Source organism: Anarrhichthys ocellatus, unplaced genomic scaffold (genome assembly GCF_004355925.1).
Source record: "Anarrhichthys ocellatus isolate YVR2014 unplaced genomic scaffold, GSC_Weel_1.0 scaffold48, whole genome shotgun sequence".
NCBI classification, from domain to species: domain Eukaryota; kingdom Metazoa; phylum Chordata; class Actinopteri; order Perciformes; family Anarhichadidae; genus Anarrhichthys; species Anarrhichthys ocellatus.
Genome location: NW_022280078.1, coordinates 812,795 through 830,744, shown reverse-complemented (window position 1 = coordinate 830,744; position 17,950 = coordinate 812,795). Strand labels below are relative to the sequence as shown.

The 17,950-nt window shown below is 43.5% G+C and overlaps 1 protein-coding gene across 2 annotated transcripts in view; it reads left to right on the top strand.

Moving 5' to 3' along the window:
- Positions 1–5,204: 5,204 nt before the first annotated feature.
- Positions 5,205–17,950, top strand: part of fnbp1l (formin binding protein 1-like) — a 40,271-nt gene continuing 27,525 nt past the window's right edge. For both annotated transcript variants that reach the window (XR_004213537.1, XM_031869709.1), the window contains exon 1: positions 5,205–5,360. Coding sequence is in view for 1 of the 2 variants with exons in the window: in XM_031869709.1 (XP_031725569.1) it covers positions 5,337–5,360 (24 nt within the window). In the remaining variant the exon portion in view is untranslated. The remainder of the gene's footprint in view (positions 5,361–17,950) is intronic.

The window sequence follows — 17,950 nt, the reverse complement described above, 5'->3', positions numbered from 1 at the left end:
AAAGGACAAGGTTGCGGCTACAAGCGGCCAAAATGAGCTTCCTCCGTAGGGTGGCCGGGCTCAGCCTTAGAGATAGGGTAAGGAGCTCGGTCATCAGGAGGGAGCTTGGAGTCGAGCCGCTACTCCTTTGCGTCGAAAGGAGTCAGCTGAGGTGGTTCGGGCATCTAATTAGGATGCCTCCTGGCCGCCTCCCACTGGAGGTTTTTGCAGGCACGTCCAACTGGGAAGAGACCCCGGGGAAGACCCAGAACACGATGGAGGGATTACATCTCCCAGCTGGCCTGGGAACGCCTCGGGATCCCCCAGAATGAGCTGGAACATGTTGCCGGTGAGATGCTGCCACTGTGACCCGACCCCGGATAAGCGGAGGAAAATGGATGGATGGATGGATTGATGCTAGATGCAGAAACCAGAGGTAAGTTAACAGTGAATGGTCTCCATCCTCCACTTCAGGCCTCAGCTTCCCCACACACAGAAGATACTGGCAGTCGGCTGAAGACAGCGACTCGGATTGAGACCGACAGCCTGTTTGCTGCAGGATTGTTAAACCTTTGCGTCTGGCAGGACTGATAAAGCACCAGACAGCCTTCCCTCGCGTCTGGCGGGGTTGGCGATAGGTAGCATCCTGCTGCAGAGCTTTTAAATTTTGCTTCTTTATTGATTTTCCTTTTGAGTAATAGTTGATGCTAGATGCAGAAATCAGAGGTAAGTTAACAGTGAATGGTTGTTATTCTGTTGTTTTTTTCTTTTTAAAGTCTAGATGTCTTTAGCAGACAAAGGTAAGTCAACACTTTATAACAACATTAACACATGTTGCCTCAAAGTCTCACTTAACAGTTATTCAAAGATTGTTCATTTTAATCACTCTCTATCTATTCTTTATAGTTAGGTGAAGGTGGCTGTACCAGGTATGGTAAAAATTACTAACGTTAAGAAAAGGTTTCCAAGTCTCTTTTACTCAGGTATCGATGGCTGTAACACAGGAAGTAACATCCAGGCAACAGAGAAGATGTGTTCACTCTGGACCAGATGAGAGGGATGGAGGACCACAGGACCAGATGGAGAGCAGCGGTCTCCTTTCTTTCAGTGGGCTGAGTAAGTAATCCCTCACTAAGACTACAGAAGTATGAGGAATAAGAATCCATCATTGGAGGCCAGATTCAACACAACAGTGTAAAGGTCGTATAGTTAAGTTTAAAGTATTCATCTCTAGTGTTTGTGTCTCACAGGGAAGGACTCCTCTGTGCTTTTGTTTCACTCCTGGGGCATCCGAGAGTGGATGTCAAACAACCACTGAACCACTCTCAGCACCCCAGTGAGTCCGAGACCCAGTGAGTACGGTGACGTCCTCCCTGCCCCGCCACCCCGTCACCACCCGCTCCACCCACCAGCCGAGAGGGCGAGGAGCGTCCCGTCCCCACCGGCACAGAGGACGTAGTTTGTCTCCATCTGCTTCTTCTGTGCTGGTGGGTTTGGGAAGCTCCTCACACACACACAGGAAGCAGTCAGCAGCTCTTTGCATCTGCTCACAAACCAAGAAGGAGACAGACGGTTCAGGCTGAACGAGAAATAATAATTCTAAAAGCTTTAAGCTATTTCATTTGTCACATAGAACACAGTCTGTTCATGTAAACTGTATGTACTGTATGTATACCGTTTACTTACTGAGTAGCACAATAAAAATCAATGTATGACAAACTTTCCAAATGCATCTTTATATTAGAAACAATATCACAATATTTCTGATATAATTCAAAAATCTGACAATGTATGACAATTAATATAAATATTGTGCAAGTGATAATTTAATATCTTTTTGATTTTCATTTGACTCAAAGGCATTACTGTTAGTACTGTTGAGTATTGATGAATATAATATTAATGAATATACATGTTGATATAAATAAAATGGAGAAAGCTATAGATTACGGCCCGACAACAATGTGAGAACCTCATTAATTATTATCATTATTATCATTTTTTATAACACTGCTGTAGTTTTTTTCAAAATGATCATATATAATTTACCAACAATGGAGAGGCACAGATAACAAAATAAGGAACTACATCGACAATAACTTCAAGGTACATTTGTGTTTTTACTTGGCAACAGTACTCTTGGTAAAAGAGTACTGTGAGGTACCTTTGACAAATTTGAGTCATTGCACAATATCAAAATGAAATTATGATCCGATAGGTCTGTCATTCAGATTTTTAGGCAACCAAGAGAACACATTACCCGTCACTCAAATTCTGAGAGAGCTCAGTGACAAAGTTGATAACGTGCAAGTTCAACGTCAATCGTTCTGCTGTCCTCGATGGAGCAATTAGGGGGTTCAGACTCTCCAGCGCTGTTATGTTTTGACAAACTGGAGTTCCAAACTTGTCATAGGTGACGATATTTGGTGGTCTATAGATTAATGCTCTCCTGGACCGTCTACAATGACGGGGCTTTTCTCTGTGGCTCAGATTGCACGGATGGTGAAATGGCATATTTTGCTAAGTAGTACTCATCTTCATCATCCTCTTCCTCCGCTTCATTAATCTCCTTGTTTGTCTCCACTGTCCTTCTCTTTGGTTTTACACATGGCTGCACTTGAGCCTTCAGTTGCAGGTGATCACATGGCAGTGGAAGATTGTGATGTGACATCCTGGACCTCCCTTCTCGGCTGTCAAGAAGCTGAGAAGGGAGACCTTGTCTCTAAGATAATATTTCCCGTTTAGGGATTTGTTATAATGATTACAAGCTGTTGAATTTTTTCCGACCGGCACATCTTTTCCCACTTGAAGAATAACTGTATGGATGGTGTCTTCCAAATTGCCTGGACCTCCACAAGGTGTCAAGTTCCTTACTAGTATGCGGTCACAGTGTGTAATGCTGAGCCTCTCACCTTGCTATCATAGGCTCTCTTGCTCCTAACTGTGGCCTTATGCATGTTTTCTCGTGTGATCTTGTATGCGTCCTCAATCCCATACTTCCAATTTCCCACATAGTCACTGTGATTCCCACTCCCTGGTTGTGGGATCCCACAACTCCTGAATTATTTTGGTTCTCAATGACACTTTGATCCTGAATGTAATTTACAGTAACAGGTGAGTGAGCCTTCACTGGCTGAATGTATCGACTTGACTTGCTGTGCAGTGCCAATGAGGGTTTTACTTGATAAGATGATGTCATAGTTTGCACATCCATGTTGTCATTATGAGAGGCTTCTTTCTTGACTAGAACTGTGTAACAGAATTGTAATCCTCCGTCCATTGTGGGTTTTCATCCGGCTCAAAGGTCAGTGTTGTGTTCTCTTCTTGCGGCATCTGAAGCAATTCAACCTGCCAAAGACACTGATGGTGCACTTCTACACTGCAGTCCATCCTCACCTCCTCCATCACCATCTGGTCCGCTGCTGCCTCTGCCAAGGACAAGGACAGACTGCAGCGTATTATTCGCTCTGCTGAGAGGGAGATCTGCTGCAATCTGCCATCCCTCCAGGACCTGTACGCCTTGAGGATCCCGAGGCAGGCAGCAAAGCTTGTGACCGACCCCTCACACCCTTCACACAATCTTTTTGAGTCACTCCCCTCTGGCAAGAGGCTGCGGTTCATCAGTATCAAAATCTCCTGCCACAAAAACTGTTTCTTCATAGCCGCAGCTGGCCTCACCACCTCCCTTATTCTGTCTATTCTAACCTTTGCACATCCTGCACAAAATTGTTATATTGTAAATACTTACAATGGTATTTTTCATCTTTATATTGTGATTTTTCTTGACTTTTTGCAGTACTTTGCTTATATTTTTACATCCTCTTAACGTGTTTATTGTAGCCGATGCACCAAATGTGGCCTTTGTCTTTGTGTGAATCTATTTTGGGAATAAACCTGATCCTGTGACTTCCGCTGTAATGATATATCCTGGCCACTAGAGGGAACTGTTCATCAATTAATAAGTAGGGGTTCTGTCCAAAGATTGCTTATTGTCACAGTCAGAATTTAAAACATTTACAGCATTAAAACATTTACAGCACGAAAACAAAGCTGCCCCACATCCCAGTGAAATAATATGCTGCAGGCTATGGCAGTGATACTACCAAGAGAGTCTCTTCATTAACATTAACTGAGGATCACTCCCTGAAATAAAGCAGATTTTCTCAAAATGATATCCCTTCCCATCAATGTCCATCTAAGCTATCGTGTTTTTTTCATGTGGGGAATTTGATTTTAATAAACACCAGACGTTTTTAAATAAATGTATTTGCATCAGAAGGAGATAGGACATTTTCTGTACTGACCTAAAGTAAGATTAGACGTTGTGTCCGCCTCTGGTTATTCTTGGAGTGGTGAAAAGCTAATCAACTAATTCAATGACAAAGCTAACTAACTAATTAATAAATATTTGAATGATGAAAAGTAATGACTCTTGAATCATTACTGAAAGGCAGAAAAGCCTAAGGCCCTTATAATGTGTTGTAAATATTCTAAAGATACCATAGATCGCAGACAAGCTGTTCTTTAAATGTATGAATACACATTTTTCTTTCTTTAGCCTTGACTGTGAATTTGTACTGTTTCATTTCAAATATCTAACAGCTGTATCTCAATATAGTATCCATCTCAAATATCTATCTCACTTCATGGATCACATTTATGTAATAATTATAGCTGGGTAGCTTTACTTTTCCCCTGATTGTTCTCTAATATCAATACTTAAACTGAATGATTTCCCACTATAGCACGTAGAAAGGTAAACTTTAAATTGCCTTGAAATTGGGCTACCAGAAAGCACAGTGACAAAATAGAATAAAACTCATTAAAACTCAAATTAACTTGATTTAACTTGATGAAAATAGAGAAAATCAGTCATGATAATAACCTGGTTGGCACTTCTCTGGTTAATTTGCATTTATGTTATAACTGAATTAAGAAAAGGCCTTCTTAGATTAATAACAAATCACATGTAATTAATTGTCTTGTTTGTTATATGAGGCCTACTAGACTCTTTGATATTTCGGTTGTTTTCCCAGTAGTTTAAAATCACATAACTATTTAAAGGAAGACGGCAGCTTTTCCTGTATTTTAACTTTTCTTTATTTGTTGGTATTTGATTATTTTAAACACTTGGCCGGCCTGACTAATAACCACAGGGCCCCTGGTTAGGGCGGCCCTGCTGATTCAGGCGGATAGAGAGCAGGAGGAGAAGGAGAAGGGGGAGGAGGAGGAGGAGGAGGAGTGAGTGTTTGTCGGCAGATAGTCAGTCAGAAGGACCGGAGTACCAGCGGCAGTTTGGGAGCGTCTGAGCGGGGAAATCTGCGTCCAATACGGGAGAAGTCAAGGGGGAATCCGCCATGAGTTGGGGAACGGAGCTCTGGGTATGTTTAAAGTCTTTAAACTGTGTTTGTGACGACCGGTTTGACTTGTTCGCGTTGTGTTTCGGCCCCGGTCAACACACACCGACTGTCGGGAAACCGAGTGGGAGGGAAGGTGCCGTGTTACCTTTTAGCTTTGTGTGAGGAGGCGAGCGGCTAGTGAGCGCTAGCTCTGCGCTGTTAGCCGGCGGAGGCTAAAGCTAAAAGCTAATCCGCGGTGCCCCTTAAGCGGCGGTGACAGCGGGCGGAACAATGGGCAAGACTGCAGACAGACGGGCACGAAAGCAGGGGCGGGGGTCCCGCTGCCTTCTCGGCCTGGTTACTCACCAACTTAAATCATATCTGAGCTCCCGAACTGGTGTTTTTTTGTTGGACTGGCAAGTTACGAAGTTGTATGTTGAGGTTTCATTTTTTGTGGAGTGTCACACCCTGTTTTTGAAAGGAGAAGCCCGGGGCAGGGACCCCCGGTAGCAGGGTGGAGACCCCGGGTAGAGACCACGGTCCGGCTCGGTCTACTTAAAATGAACCTTAACTTCAGAGCTGTGGGTTTCTCTGACTGACTGCGCATTGCATGTCTCTTTGTGGCCAGATATCCAGTCTTTTGTCTCAACTTCTACCTGATTAGAAGGAACACATGATACACCTCCCATCGTCTTTCAAGCTAGTAGAAGTCAACGAGTGGCTCCATACAAGTCAGTCATATTAGACTGAGTTACTTAAATCACTACTGCTGCTCTTTGTCACATGTCAGTGAGTGAACAAGTCCTTTCACATCTCTCCCCTCGTCTGTCTCAAATGAGATATTATCACGTGGTTAATTGTATAAGCATGGAGTTAATTGTGTTTTAAATATTTGTTTGAACAAGAGTCATGACATACTGTATTTTATGGGGTGTTGGCCATCACAGGCTGCTGTAACCAGAGAGGCAACCAGCAGCATCCTCTGTGTGTGTGTGTGTGTGTGTGTGTGTGTGAAGGAGGGGGAACTTAACCCTCCTTGAGATGATACTCCTCCAGCTGACCTCATTGGTTTATTATCTGCAGTTTAATATCAGCTAATTTGTTGCTTGTAACGCCACCACACTGCTATACAGACGAGGTCTGTGATTCAAAAGGATTGGAAGATCTCGTGCTCATGAACACGTGTGATTTGTCAGGATGTCGGTGGATCTCACATTCATGTTTTCCATTCACTTATTCTGAGAGAACGGGTGTGAACAAGGGTTTAAAGACTGCAAGGAGCTGTATTTGTTTTAGTCTGTTTGTAAAGGCGTGAATGTGGTTTCAGCCAATTTCTTTATCAGAAAAAGATAAGATAAAAGTTTTATGTTTCAGTGGCGTGAACAGGTAAGACTGGTCATACCAAGAAAACCTGACAACTTGTCCTCAGTAGAGCTGCAACTTTCTTTATTTTCATTGTTAATTCACCTCTTTGTGTTTTTTTTTTTTACCCAGTAATCAATCACAAACATCTTTACAATTTCCAAAAACTGTAAAAAAACGATCCATGTTTTGTTGATCAACAAATCAATTAATCAATTCTTCGTTTTCAGCATTAGTGTGTGCAGAAATGTTTAAAAATATCTGATCTTTTCACTATTTTTTTTTTTTTTTTTTTTTTTCAAAGGTTGGTATTTACATAAATCCAGCCAGAGACAATTCCAGATTAGAAGAAAATAACAAAAAAGTTAAAACTGTTATAAATACAAAATAGGAATACAATTTGATGAAAATCAATTCAAATTCAACATAAAAAAAACTAACATAGAAAATCCACCACCAGAAGCCCCAACGAAATACATGATTTTAATAAAAGTATCTAAAACTCAAAGTGTTAAGATACATCTTTACTCTATCAACCTGTTCCAGTGCGGCTCTGCGTCGTCTCTTCGTCAGCGCCGCAGCCAAGCAGAGCGCTGAGTGGGGACGCTCGCTGACGGGCCGTCATAATCCACTGATGAGATTAATGTGTTGGCTGTCTGATGTCAGATTACCGGTACACATGATTGGCTGCTTGATGTGAGATTACAGATTATTGTCTGCCTGGTGGGATGTAAAGCTGTTGATTGGCTGTTGTGTTTTACAGATGACTGACTGTCTAATGTCAGACATCATACATATTCTACCGTCTCATTTCATAAAGATAGTAGGTGCCTTTAAGGAGATAACTTTTATGTAGCTTATATGTTGTTTTTTTTCCTCCTTTTCTGTCATTTTGATCATCTTGTGATCTCTGAGGCTGTAAACCAATGTACTAATCATTCAAAGTATTTTTTATTAACGGCATCATATGAATAAAAAGCAACTCTCAAGGCAGCATTAGTATGTTCATGCTTTTCGCCCTGCGTTTTTGGCTCGAACCCAGGTCTTATGAGACGCCACAAAGCAAGCGAGGAACATCCTATTACCGCGCTGGCTTCCTGCCCGCCGAGACGCACAAACACACAAAGTAGGAAGTGTTGGTCTGAATTAAAGCTCTGTGTGTGCGCCTGCCAGGATGCTGCCACGCTGTGCTCCGGTCTGTCTGGTTGAGGTGAGCCGGAGGCTGGCTGATTGGAGCGGCCGAGTCTGACGGAAGCACAAGAGGCCGACGGGCAGTCGTCTCTGCCGATCGGCGAAACTGAAAGACGAGGACCGGGGGATAAAGGACCGCGAGGTGGAGGACAGAGGACAGGCTGTAAACGGCTGACTGGACTCTTGCTTTTACTTTGAAGGCTGTCAGCTGTTAAAAGCAGAGGAGACTTTAGACCAATTGTGGAAACTCAGTGAGCAGGGTCTCCAACACTCTTGGAGATAAAGGGGTCACAAGTGTTTGCTTTTCTTTCCTTCTTGTGGATTTTGTAAAGCCTCGTTACTGTGTTCCCTCAGGTGTCCTGTGGGAGGTCTTATTGAAGTGTGGGGTACCAGGGTTGTGTGGGAATCATTTGATACTTCTTCTGGGCAAGAAGATTGTTTGCAGTCTTGGCATCAGGTGGCCATCGGACTCAGACAAGGCGTGTTCGCCACTATTCCCACTCCTGTTTGTGATGTTTCTAGATGCTACCTGTGTTTGTTTGTGTGGCTCCTTGTGTCATCGACTTCAGGATCTGTGGCAGTGGAAGCTCTGGTGAGAGGATTCCTGTTGTTTAGTCAGCCTGTAGTCTGGTGCTTAGTAGGTCACAGCCAGCGGGAATGAAGTCGCGTTGAAGCTGAGGGCACTGGCTGCTGTATCCAGTCTAGCCAAGCCTGTCAACACACTGTGTGTAAGTGAAGGCGGCGGGGGGGGTTTGTAGGTGAGGGTAAGAGGACATGTTGTTGAAAGTGTGACAATGATCGCTGAAGCCCACAATACTTTGGATACGCCCTGCGTGTGAGGGCGGATGTCTTTCTTAATTAACAAAATTGTGCAAACGCACGTCTCCTGGAGACGGGGAGGAAGGTGAGGAAGAAGGTGTGAGAGAGAGAGAGAGAGGGGAGGAGGAGGCGGCGGCGAGGAACGAAGGGAGGATGCTTAATGATGGGAGAGAAGAGAGATATTTTCATACGTGGGAGGAGGCGGATAGATGAAGGTCCATGCACTGGGAGACAAGTTGACAGACACGATGGATTTAATAAAACATTAATGAACTCGGTGGAGAACTGGCTGCTGCAGCAGTAACGGGAGACATCAAGAATGAGCAGTAGAGCAGAATGAGTTTAGACTGTAAACAGATCCAGATACTATACAGCCATGCTAAGGCGGTGACAAACGAAGCAATTAACGACTAAAAGTAAGAAATGAGCTCTTACGGATGCTCTTAAGAATCTACTATTTAATTCTGTGGGACGTGATGCTAACACACACACTCACAAACATGGCTGCCTCCTTCCTCTTCCTCTTCTATTTCAGAATCTGTCCCCCCTTTGCTCCTCTGCTCCCTGTCCTCCCTCTGCATGCAGTCACATCTGTATATCCACCCAGCCAGCTGTTTGGCACTCGAGCTCCTCTCAGATTCAGGCAGCATCACATCTGTGCGCCTGTCAGGCTGATGCAGTGACCCTGGGTGAACCTATTTTCTGTCGGTGTAAATAGTTTAACACTTCTTATGTGACCTGGCTTGCTAACTTCCCCCCCCCCGTGGCCTCAGTTTTGTACCTGCATGGCTACTTGTCAAGAAAACTTCCCCAAGTGTTTTCTTTCCTCTAGTCTAGAGAAACGGTAGTGAATGAAGTCGGGTCCATTCTTAGATATTTGACTTGGTATATATGTGTTGCGTACACTTTTCTGTCATAAAGATAAATTATTATCGTTGTTTCCAATGTTTAACTTTTGTTGCAACATCAATATTTATCATCATCCCTTTCCAGGAAGTCAAAACTGACTCACCAGAGACAGAAACGCTCTCAAATTGACGAGCCGTCTGGACGCGGGGTGTTGCATCTGCTCTCACTGTTGGGAGTCGGTCCGTCTGTCAACTGTTTATTAGTCACTCACTTTATTAGCCAGCGGATAAAAATGCAGGCTTTTGGACACGAGGGGGAATTTTGTCTGGTGAACTTTCCCTACATTTCCAACCCAGTCATTACACTAAGCTTCTGCTGTCAGTCTACGGTCTGCTTGTGCTACATGTGATACAGAGTTTGTACTGACGGCATTCCCTTTTGTCAGCCCTGTTTATTCACTGTGACACCCGGTAGATGGAAAGATATTTGAAATAATGTACAGGGGAACTAGGAAGAGGGTTGGGCAGTAGCCATTATATTGATTATTGCCATACTGGTTATACTATGGTATCTATATTTATGTGAGACAGATGTTTTTGTCGCGGCTGTGGACGCCGCGGCAAACCTGCGATAACTTGTTACGTTGGTGACGTAGAGGCGAGACGTCCTCCAGCTGTCCTTTGGGTCCTGCTGTGTACTAAACACATTAGCTGCACTGATGCTATCTGCTCTGTGGGTGGATGTAAGCAGGGTTGCCAGGTCTGTGTGTCAAAACCAGCACGACAAACCAGCCCAACGGCCAAAAAAGCAGCCCAAAAAACCCAATACCGGAACCAAACCATGTACGCTGCTTTTAAAGTCCAACAGCAATGCTGTCATTGCCAAATGTTTTGTACTATCTGAAGGTGTGGACCAATTCAGTGACGCACACATTTTGCTTTTGCTTTCATTCCTGCGTGGACGACATGCGTGTTCTGTTTTTACTTCCTACACGCTACTCTCCCATGCTTTTGTATTTCTTCCCATAATTTGCCTTCTTACCGGGTGCAATGTTTCTCCCTGAGATTAGGAGGCGGTGTAGCCGTGTGTGTGCGTACAGGCGTGTGACGTGTCCCATGTCCACGTGTGCAGTCCTGATCTGGAGTCAGTTTGATAGGATAGGATAGCAACTCTACGGACACAATACCGAATGACTCGGTGACATCTAGGCTCTCAGACAAACGCACCTGCACAGAGAGACCATGAAGAGTCTGCAGCACAGTGCCCTCTGATAGTTGGTTCACTTCCATGTTCAGTGATCTGGTCCTCGGTCTCTACAGGAACGTTACTTCCCTTAGCTACCAATGTTGGTGCACGGCGAATAAATCAAGCAGGAATGAATCAAGCACCTTTTTGTTCCCTTTTTGTGTGTGTTTGCCATGTGACAATAAACCATTAGCTCTTCCTTATCCCTTTTTAGACTTGATAACTGCACCTCTCCCTTTCTCTCCATCCTTACGCCAACACTCTTCATCTTCCTCCTCCTCCTCATCAACCCCCTCAACAAACCCCGCCTCTTCTCCCTCAGGATCGGACTTTTATACAAGGTTTTCCCACAGGCCGAAGATACAGGAAGTGTTTTAAAATGTTGTAATGTCACAGACCCTTAAATAGTCTGAAGTGATGCGATTCTCCCAGGGGCTAAGCGGGATATCATAGTGGCCACAGTAAAACCATATAAATATGATCATTTGAGTATGTTAATGAAACCTCCATGTTCTAGCCCAATTAAATGGCTAAATGATGATTATTTCTTCCTGCTGTCTTACCCCAGCAGTTAAGAGAGTGGTGAAGCTCTCTGGTCAAATCAAGCAAGCGGTACTTTTGTAAATTATTTTTAAGAACATGGACTAAATTAACCATTTTGATCTCGTGAATTTCAACCTTGCTTTAATTTGGGTTAAAGTTAATTATTCATCTTGGAAATTATAATTTTGAAGACATAATTCTAACTCGAGACCAAAATTAAAAGATATTAAATCAACAAAGTCCATCCAGTATCTGTTTTAGTTAGTTTTCAGCACTAGCTCAGTTTTACCCTGAACTCACTTCTTCCTTAAAATAACCTCTAAATGAAAACTATAATTCCTAAAAGTCTCCAGCGACTGCAGCAGCAGCAGCAGCAGATCAACCCCACACGGGGCCGTGACCTCTGGGACTTCCAGGAGCCATCTCAAGGGTCCTTTGTAGGTCTCCTCCCCCCTTTGTGCCGACTTAGCAGTCGGCACTGTGTACAAAAGCAGTTTTACGACGCTGCCTTATCAGCCAGCACAATCTATTTGTGGAGCATTTCTCTGCTGTTGTGGTTCATAAGTCGTGTGTTTATGGGAAAACACTGGCTTTCGCAGTAATTCACCACAACGCACATACCGTACCAAGGATGTAGACACATGGGATAAGGGTAAGTAGGACAACCCCGCCCCTTCTCCTCTCCGTCTGCCTGTCTGTCTGACATGCAGCCTGTTTGCATATGAGGAAACAATGTTCATTCTAGCACCAGAGGAGCTTTCCCAGGCTGTTTATGTGGCCGTTGAAGTTTCAGAGCCCAATAAAACTGCTCACACACACACACACACACTAGCTGCTCAGCGTGATAGGTTCCTGGTTTCCTAGGTAACCTCTCCATGAAGTACACACTACCCACTGGTTTCCACGGGTACCCCGGCCCATAATATGTCAGGTAGTCGGAGTGCAGAACAAAGGATGTTACCGCACCGAGCAGCAGGCCGGCCGCTGAATTTGTTTATCACAAACACTTTTTCAATGATAAAGAATCAAGCGTAGAGGATCTGTTATCCGTATCGGTGGGAAAATACTCGGCGTCTGTTTGCTGACAACCTACTTTGTGAACTCGCTTCTTCTTTCACAGTCTTTAACAAACACTACTGCAGTCTAGTCTAGACTTGCCATTGCACATTTAAACCCTCCTAATAATTACAAATTACACAAAGAGCAGCCGAAACCAAAATCTCCTCCCGGAGTAGGCAGTCGGTCCTATGGTGGCAAGACTGTACGAGAGCAGTTGCTACCTGTTCATTCATCTGATGTATTGATCTCAGCATGCCTTTGTGTAAATGGCACCTACTGCCGAAACATTGAGGCCACTATGGCACCATATATGTCCAGCCCGTATATGTATCTATGGGCTTCTCTCTTCATTTTTTTAATTTCTTTGTTTTTTCTTAATGCATTATGGTCAGTAGGGGAATTTGAATATGTCTCAGCCCTCTCAGGTACAATCGACAATTATTGCTAATGAAAAAAAAGAACGAGTTGAGTAGAGCCGTGCTGTACCGTGCGGTGGAAATGCTGCATAAGACTACAGTAGTAGTTGTACAACACCGAGGTTGTGATTGCCGAGTGTATATTAGTCACATGATATGGAGTTAATGGTTAACCCACGCGATACACATTAACAGCGAAGTACACCGTGCTGGCCCGTTTTCTTTTTAAACACGCAGACAGCAGAGGAACAAATGAAATGGTGCGTGCAGACTGCAGAACATTCCCCGTCAGCATGTCACGTGATAAGGTCGCCCGTGTTCAGTCACTCCCTGCTGGAAGTAAACGGGCCTTTCTGTGACTCTGCATGCTTATTTGTACCGCGGTAGAGACTTATCTGAGGAGATGTCTCCAATGAATGAGTTAAAGCAAGCTGTTAAATAGGAATGTCCGCGGTGCTACATCCACAGGGATAAAGAGACAATTCTCATGTACTGTATTTCTTTTCCAATATACAGAAATATTTTCACTCATTTTATATGGAATATCACCATTTTTAAGCTGCCATCTATGGAAAACCTAGTGTATCTTAAGGTCTATTCATTATAATGTTAAATTAACAGTTCAACGATTGATACCCCTGTCGTATAAGTTCAGAAGCAGCTGCTCTGACTCTGTCCTTTTATGCATTATACCTACTTAATTTATTCCACACAACTTGTCATTTTTACAGTTTTTGTGTGTAGCAGTTTCCTCCTGTTTCCAGTCTCCATGCTAAGCTAACAGACTGCTACTCTTTTCTAACTCTTTGCAAGAAAGGGAAGAACCGTGTTTAACAAAACGTCAAACGGTTCCTTTTTAACCAGCACATCTCCGCCTGGCTTGGGCCTCGTGTACTGAGTACACACAGTGACTCTACCTAACCCTCGCTGTTGGCGGTTAGTCACAAATAAGGATGCCAGGACAGGATTCTTTGGTCGCATAAACTATACTTTTGTGATTGTCGGTGCTGAATGGACTAAAAGTGACGCGTTCATTACCTAAAAATAGTGCCGGTTGTCAGCAACCAAACCAAGTGTCATAGCCTACAGTCAACCGCACTAACCAGCATGACAACTGTGAGGAGAAGGTGCCAGGGTCAACACACACACATAGCAGGGAGCCTCATGCCAAACCCTGGCTCTGATTAGGGCACTTGAGTCAGCGGTAAGATAAATCAAGGGTCCTGTGGCTTTTTCTCTGAGATGAATGAGGGGTGTGTGTGTGTGTGTGTGTGTGTGTGTGTGTGTGTGCACATGTGGTCTGATGACACAGCTCAATGGATTGTTGAACAGATACAGTGATCATCACATCCTGCTCTTTCATTTTGGACACACACACAGGAAACGCTGTGGTTGATACTGTGGACAACCACTGACACTGATTGTGCTTAAATTAGCGTGGGGGGGGGGGCACACGGCCACGCAGTCATTGCTAAATCCCAGCGACATTCAACAAAAGATGGTAGGATGGATATCGACAGGATTTTATAGATAGTACTTAATTTCTCGATACTCTTGATTGGTCCGGTACTTTGTCCTTTGTACTTTGCTTCAGACAAACTATTGTGTTGATGGATGTGTGTTGTTGTTTGGCTAAAGCTCTTCTCTGATGCTCTGAGCTAACCTGAAGCTACCATAAAACACCCATCACTGGCCTCAGCGTTTTAGCAGCGCCCTGTTTGTTTTTTATAAACAGGAAGCCACAGGCAGGCTGTTGAAATAGTCATCTCACGATTGGTTATTAATTTTGAAATGTATACAGGTATTTTAACTGCAGCCTTTTTACTTGTGTAGCGAGTTGGAGGGAGACTTCAGAGGAGGGATCCCTCTCCCAGGATGGCCAGAAGTTCAAATGATGTCATGTGTACAGAATGAACAACGTAACAGGATTACAACGGAGTCAATCCGCTCAATACACTGAAGCCAGCCCAGCGCATGATAAATGACTTATGATGTCATCCTGAAACATAACATCATCTTTGTTAAAAGAACAGTGTTTCCTCTGCTTCCCCGTTTTGGATCAGATAGTGACCGAGGAGATCCGCTTAGTGGACCTTCAGTGTTAAAGACCAGGGGCTGAAACAAGGAGGCTCAGACTCCTAACTGATGGATTCTGATCAAAGTCACCGACGTCTACGAGTAAAACAGAGAACACAATGTGCACGAGTGCAATGTTTAGATAACTGCAGATAACTGATTTCTGCATATTAGCCAATCATGCGTCTCTCTCTCTCTCTCTCTCTCTCTCTCTCTCTCTCTCTCTCTCTCTCTCTCTCTCTCCCTCTCTCTCTCTCTCTCTCTCTCTCTCTCTCTCTCTCTCTCTCTCTCGCCTAACCAGTCTGTCAAGGTGTGTGTTTGTGAAGCAGAGCAGACAATAGAGGTGATCAGGTTACTATGAAACCTGACTCGCTAGCCATAAACGGGAGTGCCCAAGTGTGTGTGAGTGTGTGTAACAGACAGCTAGTAAATACAGTGTAGTGGGAATGGCCTTAATTCAAACCCTTGGTTTTGGGAATGGGATTAGAATTGCCTCAGCAGTTATTTATGTGTAGAAGGACTTGACGTAATATGCGTGCCTAATCGCTGTGACTAAAGGCCGTAATGTCTCTGGCGTGGGTAAATGTTTCCTCATGGGACACGATGCAGAGGAAGTCTGCTCCTTTCAGTTCAGCTCTGCTGGAACAAATGTGAAGAGGAGATTCTGTCCTGCAGAGATGCACGTGATGCTTGATCCAGTCTTGAATGTTACGATGGTGCATGTTAACATGAATGTCTTTCTTTCTTCAATTGCTAAATTACAGCCCAATAGACAGAGGTTATACTGGTGGACCAATGAGGAAGCTGTTCACTGCTGAGCAACTATACAATGCAAACTATAGGCATAGGACATGTCAAGTGCACTATACAGGCAATTTTTACAATTTTACGTAACATGTACGTCCATATGGAAGTGCGACAGATTATATAAAAAAAAAAAACATGCAAATTGCCACAACTGCAAGTCCAAAATAAGCTGGGTGATTTTTTTTTTTTGTTGTTGAGGGATTTTTGACATGTTTTAATACAAAAAAATCCTAAAACTATCTCTAATTAGCTTATAATACATAATTATAATTACTTATGCCAATATTACTTTAAGCAGGTATTTAGACAGAAATACATTAATGTATTTCCTAATTGTTTGAATTGTGTTTATGCAAATTACCACTACTGGCATGACATGTTAGAAATCCAAGCATAAAGATCTGATTTTTACTGATGCATAAAAAGATTATAGAGCAGGTTAAAGGGTGGATTGAAGCTGATGCAGAAAATGAATGGTCATTAAGTATTGTTGTCTATGAACGTTATGAATCACATTGGCTTAAATATTAAAACATTGTTGATAGTTCTGTTTGTATGAAATGGAGAGAGAGAGAGTGTGTGTGTGTGTCTCTCTGCTGCAGCAACAGAGTCTTTATTGTGGTAAAGGAGGTCAGATGATTGAGTCGGTGTTATCCATGTTTATTATCAACACATGGCACACACACACACACACACGTGCACCGTGTCTCTCTCATGCCCTTCCTTCTCTTCCTGTTAACCAGGGGCCGTTCTCTCCACAGTCGGCAAAAAAGCTCGTTATGCATTGACTGACTTGTGACTGGTTTAAGTGTGACCGTCACTGATTTATGGTCTGATTGTAGAGAGCAACTCCTTTTAAAGTGACATATTCCACCTCCTATACCTGCATGTACGACTTGAACTGTGAACCAACGCCGTAGTGACATCTCCTGATGGCTTTAGTCTGTGTCCATTCAGAGATCACCCATGAGCTGGAGAAATATTGAACCACAGCCAGAAATATTTTGGTGAAACTCGTATAACAATTAGTTTAAACGGTGATCAGTCAGAGAAAAATGCAAGTAATGGTTTGGTCTGTAAATTGTCGATAAACGGAGATAACGGCCATCGCAATTTCCTAAAGCTCATTTATAAAGTCAGAAAACAGAGACAAATCTTGAAATTGAGGAACCTGGAAGGGGAAATGTTTGCCCTTTTTGCTTGATAAAGACTTTAAAACTTTAAATCAAGGGCCCGTCTCGCCTTCTGATTAATCAACTAATTAATTAGTGGACCATTAAATTATTAAAGGTCTTGACCAGAGTGGCATCCATTTTTACTTTTAAAGATACAGACCAGGAGATGGAACTCCTTCTCTGTTGCTCTCTGCTTTAGTCCAGTTACCGAAGGGGAAACATGGAGCGGACCATTGTTGACATTTTCAGCCAACATCTGGTTTCAGTGTTGAGAAGTTCGTGTTTCAGGTATTTATTAGCACTTGCAATGCCTTTTCCTTCTGCGCTCCTCGTGGGTTTTTAGAAAGAGTTGCTCTTTCTCAATGTTTTCCCTGCGCTGTGTTTGCTTGGACACAATGAACACAGATTCCTGTTCGATCGCCCCCCGGGTGTTTGACTCGTCCGGCCACTTCAGAAACTGAAAGCGCTCGTCTTTCCAGAGAGATTACGCAAGATGTTCACTTCTCATCGAGTTCCTTAGTTTTGCATTTGTCCCGATGAAAAGCAAATCTGACCGTGACCTGAGTTTCCTCTTAAACATCTGCACAGCTGTTAGCGAGGTGTAAATCAGTGCACTCAACCATACACAGACTGGGAAACAACAGCTCCAGCTACTACATAAGAGGAAGAAACGCCCATTTAATCACCTCAACTGAACCATTTGAACTGATGTAAACAAACGTAGAGGGAACCTCTTGGACTCCACTGCTGTGCTTTGGGATGCACACACAACCAAAATAAGTACGGTTCAGTTTTACTGCACTGATCCATGTCAACGGAGCCATACATGGAGTCACAGAGTGAAGCACGTCACTGACTCAGAGCCGACTGTGATTCATGCGACTCACTCTCTGGATTATTTTAATAACGGTAACTATGAATCAGATATCTCCTCTAGGGCTTGTATGGCCGGTTTGGTCTGTGTTTGTGGCGTGCTGCAGGCGTGTAGTAGAACGGAAAAAAAAATATGAACATAGACTTTGCAAGGCAGAACAAATAGTGAAGTGTGTGTGTGTGTGTGTGTGTGTGTGTGTGTGTGTGTGTGTGTGTG